At 38.1% G+C, this 12698-nt stretch overlaps 1 protein-coding gene across 1 annotated transcript in view; it reads right to left on the bottom strand.

The window, feature by feature from the left end:
* AVL9 (AVL9 cell migration associated) overlaps nt 1-12698 on the bottom strand; it is a 51554-nt gene that overhangs the window by 13008 nt on the left and 25848 nt on the right. The window contains exons 9-11 of the mRNA XM_057732095.1: nt 9777-9846; nt 8908-9446; nt 511-649 (exon numbers count right to left, since the gene is read on the bottom strand). Coding sequence (XP_057588078.1) covers nt 511-649; nt 8908-9446; nt 9777-9846 — 748 coding nt within the window. The remainder of the gene's footprint in view (nt 1-510; nt 650-8907; nt 9447-9776; nt 9847-12698) is intronic.

Genomic DNA, 12698 nt, shown 5'->3' on the forward strand with positions numbered 1-12698 from the left:
CTGGTACTTTCTGTGAGAAACCACAAAAACCTTAGGGTGGCTGAACGCACCCCTCCTCCCCCATTTGTAAAAATTAATTGTAAAGTTGAACAAATTATTTAAATTTCTTATATATTAATAAGATGTCAAATATTTATCTCTAATTCCTTCCTCTTGATACCGGGGCATATTAAACAAGCTAGAAGTGTTTACACTACTCAAACGATAAACACATTTTACTTGTGAGACTGTAGTAGGACCAGATTGCCTAGGTAGGAATCCTGGCTCATCCACTTCGTAGCTGTCTGATCTCTCTGTTCCTTGGCTTCTGCAGGTGTAATATGGACAGTAACAACACCTATCACACAGGTCGTTACGAAAATTAGATCAGTTCATACACCTCAGGCGCTTAGGATGGCTGGTAAAGGAAGCAATCATTACCATGATTAGTGTTACTACTATGCCCCAGATTCCACCTAAGGAAGGAAAACGGAGACCAGCAGTGTCAAGGGCCCGCATTCCTATGTAGACCTACTTCCACAATGGCATCACTGAGGTGTTTCTGTTGTCGAAAAAGGACGTTAGTGGCTCCAGCAACGAATCCGCGAATGGTGACGTCGGAGAGAAGATGGTGCTGCTGCAGTGCCATGTACGGCAAGCACAGATATCCCTGCGAATTACAAGAGTGACAGGAAAGAGTGGAAAAGTCAGGGGACGGCCACGTCTCTCTTCAAGCCCAGCAAGCTAACAGCAGGAGAGGAAACTCCCAATCTCCCCCAGCCCCAAGCCATTCCCAACGCAGCTGATCTTTGACTCAATACAATAACATTCCAATAATAACAACCGCAGGTCCTGACTGTGTTAAGGCCAATTAATTGCTAACCTTCTCCATGAACGGTCAGTCTTGGCAAAGTGGTCTAACGTGAAGGCTGACTCACCTGACCACTCTGTTCTCAGTTCAACTTAAAAGCCTCTACTGTAACTAGCAAACTGAATTGTTTTTCATTTAGGAAATGAAGTATTAAGCCCATTAAATAGTATGTTGTTTAGTAGAAAGCTATTCGTTCTTTCAGTAAAATTTTAAAACACATGCATTTGCACATAACCACCGAAGTACTATTATGAGAATAGCAAACACTGTGGAGCAATTGTTTTACTGTCCTATTCTTTCAAATTATGCAACAGTATTTCAAGATATTTGCTACTAAATGTTTAAAGCAAAAATGACAGTGGCAGTAGTTGTATATTTAATTTCCATTTGAATTGCATTTGAAAATACCACTGCCCTGAAAATTATACTTTGCCAAACCACAGCAGGGAGTTAAGTGTAAAAAAAAAAAAGCAGCCTATATCCTGAGAATAAAGGTGTTAACACTGGAATGACGCACTGAAGGAGGAAATGGAATTTCTGCCGAAAGATTCTAAATCAAGACAGATTCCCAACAAGTGGCACAAACTGTGTCTGAAGCCAGGAGGGAGGACTTGATGAACTCCTGTATTTATTTTGTCAAAACTGATCACAGTTTTATTTATTTTTTATTCTCACCTTAAAAAAAAACCCACTGAATTATAGTTATCTGGATGATGTCTTGTCCCCATCATGAGGTGGATTTCTTTGAGGGCAGGAGAGACCCTTCTACTGTTTCATGTCCTTCCCTGCATCTAGGATGTGCTCTGTACCTAAACAGCTGGTTGTTATATACTTAATATGAGAGACTTCTGAAAGTAACAATATAGGTCTAGCAACCTGGTTTTCTTCTTCTTCTTGACAATGTCTTCCTCTGCTCTGTAAAACGCCAACTAATAGAAGCAACAAAAATAAATCCATGTCTATGCATTAGACATATTCAGTATATAGTGCTTCTCAACCCACGCCCTTTGTGACTAAAGGTGGGAAGGACCCCAGCTCCTCATCTGAATCACTTAAAAAGCTGGTAAGGCTCATGGGTCATGCTTTACTTTGTCTGCTATGTATTAAAAACAGTAGGGCTTCCTAGGTGGCGCAGTGGTTAAGAATCCGCCTGCCAATGCAGAGGTCACGGGTTCGATCCCAGCTCCAGGAAGATCCCACATGCCGCAGAGCAACTAAGCCCATGTGCCAAAAAAAAATAAAATAAAAAATAAAAACAATAGGCTCTGGGCTTCCTAGGTGGCGCAGTGGTTAAGAATCCGCCTGCCAATGCAGGGGACAAGGATTCAATTCCTTCCCCAGGAAGATCCCACATGCTGTGGAGCAACTAAGCCCATGTGACACAACTACTGAGCCTGCGCTTTAGAGCCCGTGAGCCACAATTATTGAGCCCATGTGCCACAAATACTGAAGCCCTAGCGCCTAGAGCCCATGCTCGGCAGCAAGAGAAGCCATGGCAATGAGAAGCCCACGCACCACAATGAAGAGTAGCCCCAGCTCCCCACAACTAGAGAAAGCCCACGTGCAGCAACGAAGACCCAACACAGCCAATAAATAAATAAATAAATTTATATATATATTAAAAAAAAAACACCAAAAAAAGCCCCAATAGGCTCCCTCCCTCAACTACCTGTTTCTAAACATAACTACTACAATATTGAATGCTCTTTCAAACACGGACCCCAGAATACCCCACTCCCCCATCTAGGGCTGAGAATCCTTCTTGGTAAAGGCACTCTCAGAACTGCTGATTTGTACAAAGATTGATACTGCAAAACAGTAATAAAAGAATTTAATTGCTCATAGTATTGCATTTCATAACTGATTCTGTTAGAGAAGAAAAGTCTATTGTCAACAGTGGAATTCTTGGCTAAGTCTGTAACAGTATGAAAACTAAGAATGTGTTTTTTGAAAAACAAATAGTTCAGGACTTCCCTGGTGGCGCAGTGGTTGAGAGTCCACCTGCCCATGCAGGGGACTCGGGTTCGATTCCTGGGTTGGGAAGATCCCACATGCTGCTGAGCAAGCAACTAAGCCCGTGCGCCACAACTACTGAGCCTGCACTCTAGTGCCCAAAAGCCACAAATATTGAGCCAATGTACCACAGCTCCTGAAGTCTGCATGCCTAGAGCCCGTGCTCCACAACAAGAGAAGCCACTGCAATGAGGAGTCTGAGCACCACAACGAACTACATGTAGCCCCTGCTTGCCGCAACTAGGGAAAGCCCGCACATAGCAACGAAGACCCAATGCAGCCAATAAATAAATAAATAAATAAATAAAGTTCAAAGCTTTTTAAAAATATGAAAAAAATACATTTCTTTAAAAATTATACATATTCTCTGACCCAGCAATTTACTTCTTGTAATTTATCCTACAGATACACCTGTTCATGTGTGGAATTTGTAAAAAGTTATTTATTGCAGCATTGCTTATCATTGCAAAAGACTGGAATCCTAACTATTCACGAACAGGGCAATGAACAAATGTTCTTCTGTATGATGGAATACCCTGCAGCAATAAAGAGTGATGAAGTTCATCTCCAAGGAATATTTTGTTTAAAAAAAAAACAACAAACCAAAGGGCATAAAAATGGGTATAGTCAGCTACCATTAGTGTAAAAAGGGAGCGGAATATATCCATGTATTTGTTTATGCATAAAATACCCCCAGAGGGAAACAAAAGACATTGATAAGGTTGGTTGCCACTGGAGAAAACAACTGAGTAGCAGGGGATGGAATGAGAGACTTTATTACAGGTGCTTTGGAGCCTTTTGAATATTGAACCATGTGAAAGTATTACAGATTTATAAAATTATTTTAAATAGTAGTTCAAAGTAGCATCAAAATTTTGCCATCATTACTTAACGATGGGCAATTTAGCCTAAATCTTCTAAAGGTCTTCAATGTATGGTGGCAGCAAGAGTCTGGGTACTTCCATACAGAGCAGCCTCTACACACAAACCCACCATGGTCTTTCCACTTTTCTAGGGTGCTTCAACTTCCACATTTGGAGCTGTAGTATATAATGGTAAAAAAAGAAAAAAGAGAGAGAGAGAGATTTGCACACCTATGTTCACAGCAGTGCTACTCACAATAGACAAAATGTAGAAGCAACCCAAATGTCCATTGATGGATAACTGAATAAAGAAAATGTGGTACACACATACAATGGAATATTATTCAGCCTTGAGAAGGAAGGAAACCCTATCATATGCTACAACAAGGAAGAACCCTGAGAATATTATGTTAAGTTAAATAGGACAGTCACAAAAAGATAAGTGCGGTATTATGATTCCACTTATGTAAGGTATTTTAAAGTAGTCAAGTTCATGGAAACAATGATGGGTGCCAAGGGCTGGGGTGAGGGGAGAATAGGGAGTTATGGTTTAAAGGATATAGAGTTTCAGTTTTGCAAGATAAGAAAGTTCAAGAGAGCTGTAGTACAACCATGAGAATACACTTAGCACCACTGAATTGTGAGCTTAAAAATGGTAAAGATAAATCTTACGTTATTGTTGTTATTTTTTAACCACAATGAAAACTAAAAACTAAATCAAAGAACACACCTCAGCTTGGTAAATCTGGCAAACCTGTTGTGAGTTGATCTGTTAAAGAGCTGCAAAAGCATAGCTCCTTCTCCATTGCGACTTGGGAAGGGCTACAATGTCATCAGGACCAACTGCCATTTTCTTATCTCTCCTCTGGTCAGGGATGATAAGTAAGTTCATGAATTGGAAGCCTCCATACTATAGGGATGTCAGTTCTCTCCAAAATTTTATCTAGTGTTTAAAGGTAATCCCTATCAAAATCTCAACCTGCGTGAGTGAGAATTTAAGTTGATGTGGAAATGCAAAGGGCTAAGAAACTCCTGAAGGACAGAGACAGACCCCCTTTCTCAACTATACACAAAAATTAATTCCAGGTAGACAAAACCCAAAATGTGAAAGTCAAAACCACAAAGCTTGAAGTCCCACACATCACTGACAACAAGGGAGACAAGTCAGAAGCTCTAACAATCATCACACAAAGGGAAATCCAAATGGGTAACAGGAACATGAAAAGATGCTCAACCTCAGTAGTGACCACTGAAAAAAAATTACAAACTAAGAGCCACAAGATACCATCAGGTTGGCTAAATATCAGGGAGTTTGACAATAACAAGTGTTGGTAAGATCGTGAAGCAGTGGGAACTCTCATCCACTGCTGTGCGAATGGAAATTGTCACAACCACTTTAGAGAACACTTTGGAATTATTCTAGTAAAGCTAACATGCCCATTCCCTATAATCCAGTATTCCCACTTCTAGGTATTGAATCCTAAAGAAATGCATATATACAGCCAAGATTTCTGAATAAGAATTTCATAGAAGCATCATTTGTAGTACCCAGAAGCTGGAAACAATGTAGATGTCCATCCACAGAATTGATAAACTGCAGAACAGCCCCAAACAGAAAACTATAGGGGGAGAATACACAATTTCATACAAAATTATGGATGAAACTGAAAACAATGTTGAGAGAGAGAAAAAAAAAGTATGGTGCCACTGAAATAAAACTCAAAAACATGCATCCATTACTTTTTAGCTAGTCAGCCAAGTTATTTCTAGGTTCCCTAAGTTTGAATATGACACTCCGTAAGCAAGCAAACGAATTATAAATTCAGGAGCAATATATAAGGCAGTTTAATACATGTGGCAAAAAAAAATTTCAGTTTCCAACTACATATACTTTTAAATTTATTGTTTTACTAAAACAGTTACAAATTGAAATAACAGAATTCTAAATTAAGTGATCTTCTGGTGGAGGCAATTTAATACATAACACATACATCTAATTTAAAAAACTAAGAAGTGGATGCTGATCTTTAAAAAAAAAAAGTTAAAAACTCCACTTTGAAAGAAATCCTTTTTAGTGATTACCTAAAACAATCTTCCCTATCCCTCAAATACTAAAAATCCATTTTTTATTCAATTAGAGATTGAGGTAACTTTTCATCAGAGTCCCACTTATGGTTAAGACAGCTTATTTTATAAATAAAAAATATTACCTTGTAACTGGAAAAGAGGGGGAAAGCTGACTCATGAGATGAAAACAAGCGGGAATTCTACTGCCCAGGGCTCTAGTCCTTTCTGGCCTGTCCTAGCTTTGCTCCAGTGTGTAGACAATTTCAGAACTCTGTCAGCAGTAAGATAAGATTGAAAATCTGGGAAAGACAGAAAAAAAGCTCCCAGGGCTGTCTTTTCACATCTGAAAACAGCTACCACAATTTCCTCTTTATCTTTTGTCCATTTCTCTCCTTTTCCTTCAACTTTCCTCTAGTTATAAAGTGGTACAGTCAAATATATACACTACCAACTGTAAAATAGATAGTCAGTGGGAAGTTGTTGTATAACAAAGGGAGCCCAACTCGAGGATGGAAGATGCCTTAGAGGACTGGGGTGGGGAGGGTGGGGGGGACTCGAGGGGGGGGAGTCAAGGAAGGGAGGGAATACGGGGATATGTGTATAAAAACAGATGACTGAACTTGGTGTACCCCCCCAAAAAAAATAAAAAATAAAAATAAAAATAAAGTGGTACAGTCAGCAGAGCATATATATTACACGGATACATTTTGTCATTTTCCTCTTTCTCCTTTGGTTCTCTCATTGCGCTCCCCTCACCCAATATCTGAAAGTGGCCTCCAGTCCCACCTCCTCTCACTCAGCACCCCAGTTTCTTCCCTACATTCCTAAATTAGCTCTCAGGAAAAGTTCAGGCATATTTTAGAACCTGGTATCTACACTATAGTGTTTACATAATAAGCCTCATCTCTAAGATTGACAAGAAATGCACCATCAATTTCAAGTGCCAGAGAGAAGACTGGAAATCTGGAATTGGGGAATCTCTCCAAACCTGTTTTATTATGAAGAAATGTGTTTTTATGTTTTCATATGCTGAGTCAGGGGGCCAGTCAGCTTATTCTCTTTAAAACTTGTTATGCTACTTCAGCAATATTGTGTAGGCATCCAAGCTTCTCTCTGGCTGTTTTTGAAATGACTTTTCAAGATGCTTTGCTAACCTAGTTCTTCTGTACAAGCATTTTTAAGATCTTCAAAAGGAAAAAAAAAAGCCTAAAGGCAATTCACTTTTAAGTATATTTCATATTCTAAAGCTACTGACATGAAAGAATTAGCAATTGTATTTGAAACTGATTAAACAAGTTAGATTTTAATCATTATATAATAAAACATAAAACCAAAAAAAAAATTGTTTACTTTACCACAATGATGGTAGTCAACCCATCATATATTCAGTACCGGTATAATGTAAAGAGAATATTCTGCCACACAGTTTATTAACAGCACACAGAGCACATTAACATGCCTTTAATTCAGCAACCTGGCAGACAAAAGCAAAATCCCTTCCTCTTGGTATCTCCACAGTGATAAAAATTAAAGTGGGTGGGTGAAGCAGCGAAGTAAAGGCTCCAAAAAGTATAGGCAGTCATGACACCCACATATGAGTTCAGAAAACCCACAGTTTGTGGCTATTGTGTATACTCAGTAGTTTGAGAGCCCTGAGTTTTCTCCCCGGGCTCCAAAATCCCAGTTTTAAGAAAATGTGCATTAGTTCAATCATGAAACCAATAAAGAGAATTTCAGCACCCCCTAAGAGGCCACAAAATGAACAAAGACAGCATTTTCTGTTAACTCTTCAGCAATCCTGACTTGGGGGAAGTCTTTATTTGTAAAATGGATAACCCAGAAAGAATTTATCACATAGTGGAAAAGAAATACATGTTAGTCAATACTATCCATTTTCTTTTCCATATAAAGCTTTACTTCAGGCATAAAGGAAGGTACTTAGAGAAAAACATAAAACTTGGCTCAAGTTACTGGACAGATGTATTTGTCTTTCTTGGATTCAGCAATTTAGAACCTAGTACGGGCTTGGCACACAGGAAGGCAGTAAATACTTTTTGACTAAAAAATGAAACAGGATTTCGTTTCTCCTGCTCCATTTTGAAAAACAATTCACAAATGGCAATAAAATAGGTAGTTTTTCCTGAGTAGGATGAAAAAACCAAAAAACCCAAATGTAGCTTCCAGAATCCTAAAATATTACTGATATTAAGAAATGATATCTGGACTTCCCTGGTGGTGTAATGGTTAAGAATCCGCCTGCCAATGCAGGGGACATGGGTTTGATCCCTGGTCCGGCAAGATTCCACATGCTTTGGAGCAACTAAGCCTGTGCACCACAACTACTGAGCCTGCGCCCTAGAGCCTGTAAGGCACAACTATTGAGGCCACGTGCCGCAACTACTGAAGCCCGCACATCTAGAGCCCGTGCTCCACAACAAGAGAAACCACAGCACTGAGAAGGCCGCACACCGCAACAAAGAGTAGCTCCCAATCGCTACAACTAGAGAAAGCCCATGTACCTCAACGAAGACCCAACACAGCTAACAAATAAATAAATTTATTAAAAAAAAAATGATATCCTAGGACATAAGATACTGAATCAAAGATTCAATTTGATTTACTACATTGTGTTTAAGTTAAATCACAAATACACTTTGAATGTTTTTTCATAAAAAGATTAGAAAATAGCTTTTAGGGCAAGTTAACCAAAACACTATATTATATCTACAGGGGTTACTAAGTTAGCCATCTAAGCTTTTTTTTCCTTACAAAATTGTAGCTTTTGGAGTTGTAGCATTTTAATATACACTCATTAAATGTAATCAAGACTGTTTCCCCCCTGCCCCCCACCCAAAGATAAACCTGAATAATTAAAAACAGACATATACACTGATTGGTGACTTCATAGTTTCCAAACTCCTTCCAATCAAAATCCCCTGAATTCTCTGTAGCTTTACACTATGGTCACAGATGCCACAGCACTGCACATTCAGTACATATTTTACACTTTTGAAGAAAAATTTTCAGACTGAAAATGTATTTAATATTAAGAGTTAAATTCTAAAATGATTTAGTCATATCCTAAGGACCTTAATAAAGGACATTAAACCTTACCTTTGTGAAGATGGCCAGGGGCATGCCATATTGGTCCTCTTCCAAACCGGAAATTAGTCCTGGTATCAGGACCACCTGGCCCGTGTTAGCTTGAGGTTGTACTGTAATTGGAGGACTGTCTGAGGACAAAGAGTCCTTTGGAAATGAATTTTTCTGTTCTGACCCCACCTGTTCTCTTTCTTTCAAGGAGGAGTCCTCTAGGACACTAGGATCCAAGGTCTCCCAGTCACTTTCTGAAGACTCTGGAGATGGGCGAGAAGGAGGTTTCAAATATTGATTGCTATCACTGAGTTCCTGGCCTTCGCTGCTGTCATCTTCTACTTGGAATAAAGGTTCTTCAGTCTTGATGGCAGCATCTCTTCCATGGTTTCCTGTCATGATTTTCTTGACAGATTCCAAGTTGGTATTTGAAATGTCAGAAGCAGGCATAGAAACAGATTCATCTGCAGGGGGATTACTTTCTTGAAGCCCAGCATCTTCAGACATACTCTTTCGGGGTCTATACTGAGAACTGTCGCTGAGACCATGTTCAATCATGCCTAAAACATGGACAATATTGGAGAACAGTTTGGCTTATAATAAGATAGAGGAAAACAAGAGTTGTGTATTCTGCTTTAAATAGTGGAACTCTCCTATAAAAATTTTAATAAGCTATGCTTTCACAAATTTTAATTAAAAAAAAGAAAAGAAAATCTCAGACAAAAGAGAAACCTATTGCCAAAGTGAAAATGTCATATTAAAATAGAATGGTAAAAAAAATAAAATAAAATAGAATGGTAATGCTAACCACTTCATCCTTGAAAATTTTTATCATTTAAAGGTCCAGGACAAATCAAAAAAAGAAAGAGCATAAACTGCCACCCTCTTACCTGGAAAAAGGGATAACACAGTCATCAGGGCACCCACCAATTTATTCACTGGAGAAATATAAAAGAGAACCTGAAATGGAGTCAATCAAAATTAAATCAGAAAATCCATGATTCCACAATGATACTTTGAAAAAAGAAAAAAGAAAAGAAGGGAGAGGAGAAAACTCTTCTTTACAGAAGTATAACAGCTAATAAATATAGAATTTATGATAGAATCAGAAAATCACCAAGCATCCATCATTCTTCAGGTAAAAATTACCAATGGATGCTAAAACTATTGTGAAAGGTTGTTGGGCAACAAGATATTCACATAGCTTCAAATTTATCATCCCACAGTTTACCTATTAATTGCAAAGAGAAAAAACAAGTACCTAATATGAAGAAACCTGGCAACCGCCACCTTAACCAAATGATCAAATTTCACATAATACAAACAGTCATGGGGCACCTGATGTGATGCCCTGAGAAGGACACACCACCTGTATCGTACCCTTGCCAAAAAAGTTTAATTTGAAGCTATCCACAAGACAACAATCAGACAAATATAATACAACTAACCTGGATTCTAGAAAGAAAGAAAAGAAAAGAAAAAAGAAAAGAAAAGAAAAGAAAGAGGCCAATGTCATGAAAACAAAGAGAAACAAAAAAAGAGCAAGGTGGTGGAACTGTTTGAGATTAGAGAGAGCTAACAATGCAATACATGATTCTTGGTCCCTAGAGTGAGAAAAGTAACCAGCTTATAGGACATTATTATGACATCTGGTGAAATCTGAACATGGACTGTACATGAAGTACTGTGGTGTCTACAAATTACTTTAAAATTATTATGATTCGGGGAGAAAAATGAACATATATAAAGCAAAGTAATGCAAAAGCAGCAAAATGTTAACAACTCATAAATACAGAAGAAGGGTGTAAAAGTGTTCATTATATATTCCTCTATCAACTTTCCTGCAGGTTTGATATTTTTCAAAATAAAAACTGAGAAAATCTGGAATAGGGTTCAGTTAGATATTTCACTAAAACTAACACTGGTGATAATTAAATTAGATGAAAAAACAAGCATATAGTTGCTTAGGTAAGACTTTTTTTTCTAAACAATTAAATTATTTAGTGGCACTAAGTGGTATCTGATAAAGCATAGCACCCACAATCATCTGTGCTCTCCTTACACCTTGCTTATTTAAGGAGTGCTTTGCAAGCACAGAGAACCAAGTGTTGCATTAAAAGATGTCCTTATTTTATCAAATCAATATAGAAAGTGTATACCTGTGATTTGCCACCTTAAATAAAGTCTACTTGATCATAAACGCTACTGCATGTGGTTAGGCTAAATATTACTTTGCAAAATATTGTTTCAGATACATATATCCACGTGTGCTGTAGGCACAATGAAAAACATTCTTTATTATGGGTTGCAATAAAAAGTTTGAAATCTGCAACTCAACAACAAAAAAAACAAACCTGATTAAAAATGGGCAAAGGATTTGGGTAGCCATTTCTCCAAGGAAGACATAGTTAAGATGGTTAATTACATGTTATGGGTATTTTACAAGCATAAATTTTTTTTAAAGGTTGAGACTAGTACATGTTAGTGTCGTTCACTTTTTAAAAATTTACTTCTCTGTTTGAGAAAATACATATGTATCCAGAAAGCTGGAATACAGAAAAGTATTTCCTTTTTAAAAATATAGCTGATATTCTCACCACATGGTTGCTGTCTTTCCTCCCACTCTTTTCAATGAATATATATATTTATTTATAAAATTGGAATCATGGGCTTGATATGCAGCTGGACAAACTTTTTACTTAACATGCCATGAAACATCCTTACAGCAATAAAAAAAAACCCACCCAGAATCTTTTTTGTTGTTTGGAGATTATACACAACATAAATCAATACTTAGTTCTTCACTGATAACTCATTATTAAAAACGACTCTGTGAAAGAATCTCTTAGAGCTTTCTGTCAACTCAGATTAATTATGGAAAATAAATCTCTAAGAGGACAATTACAGGGCCAAACGGATGAACATTTTTATGGTAACAAACTAAACTGGACATTGTGAATGGCTGACTCTCCATCATCCATTCCACCCCTTCTCTACCTACTGGGCACAGTAACACGGTGTATAAAACGAGCCACAGATCCAGGGATGGGTCCTGGTGAGTCTAAACCAGAGGTCAGCAAACTTTTCTACAGAGGGTCAGACAGCAAGCATTTTTCATTTGTGGGCCATTTGGTCCCTGTCCCAACTACTCAACTCTCCCACTGTAGTGCAAAAGCAGCCATAAACAGTACCTAGAAGAATGGCTGTGACTGTATTCCAATAAAACTACTTACAATAGGTGGTGGACCAGATTTGGCCCTGGGGCCCAGTGTGTAGACCCTTGGTCTAAAATCCCTTATCTAAATCTTTGATCTAAAATCATGGCAATCTCATCCCTTTGTACTAGAGTGGTCTGGAAGTCAGGTTGAAGCCAATCAGTACAGGCATTTCTTTGGCAACAATTATTGGTTCTGCATAAGCACATGGCCTCATAGGTTCAAAGGAATGGACAGGAAGAATTCTTATTAAATGGTTTGGGAAGAAGTATTATCTCTGCCACCAGTTATAGCTAAGGAAGCATATAGCTCAATTACTGTTGGCAGTTATCCTACACTACAAGGGAAGTTAGGCTCAAGATAAAGCTAGCAACGTGGACTGCAGAGCAAAGAGACAGAGAAAATCTAGATAATTATATTGTTGAATCATTCAGTCAATCCACTCTCAAGTCTGAAGCGAGCCAATACCTTTCCTTCTTTTTTAAGTCAATTTAAATTGAGTTTTCAGGACTTGCTTTGTGGTCCAGTAGTTAAGACTCTGTGTTTCTAATGCAGGGGACATGGATTTGATCCCTGGTAGGGTAACTAAGATCCCTT

The sequence above is a fragment of the Hippopotamus amphibius genome, chromosome 4, assembly GCF_030028045.1.
Source record: "Hippopotamus amphibius kiboko isolate mHipAmp2 chromosome 4, mHipAmp2.hap2, whole genome shotgun sequence".
Lineage (NCBI taxonomy): Eukaryota > Metazoa > Chordata > Mammalia > Artiodactyla > Hippopotamidae > Hippopotamus > Hippopotamus amphibius.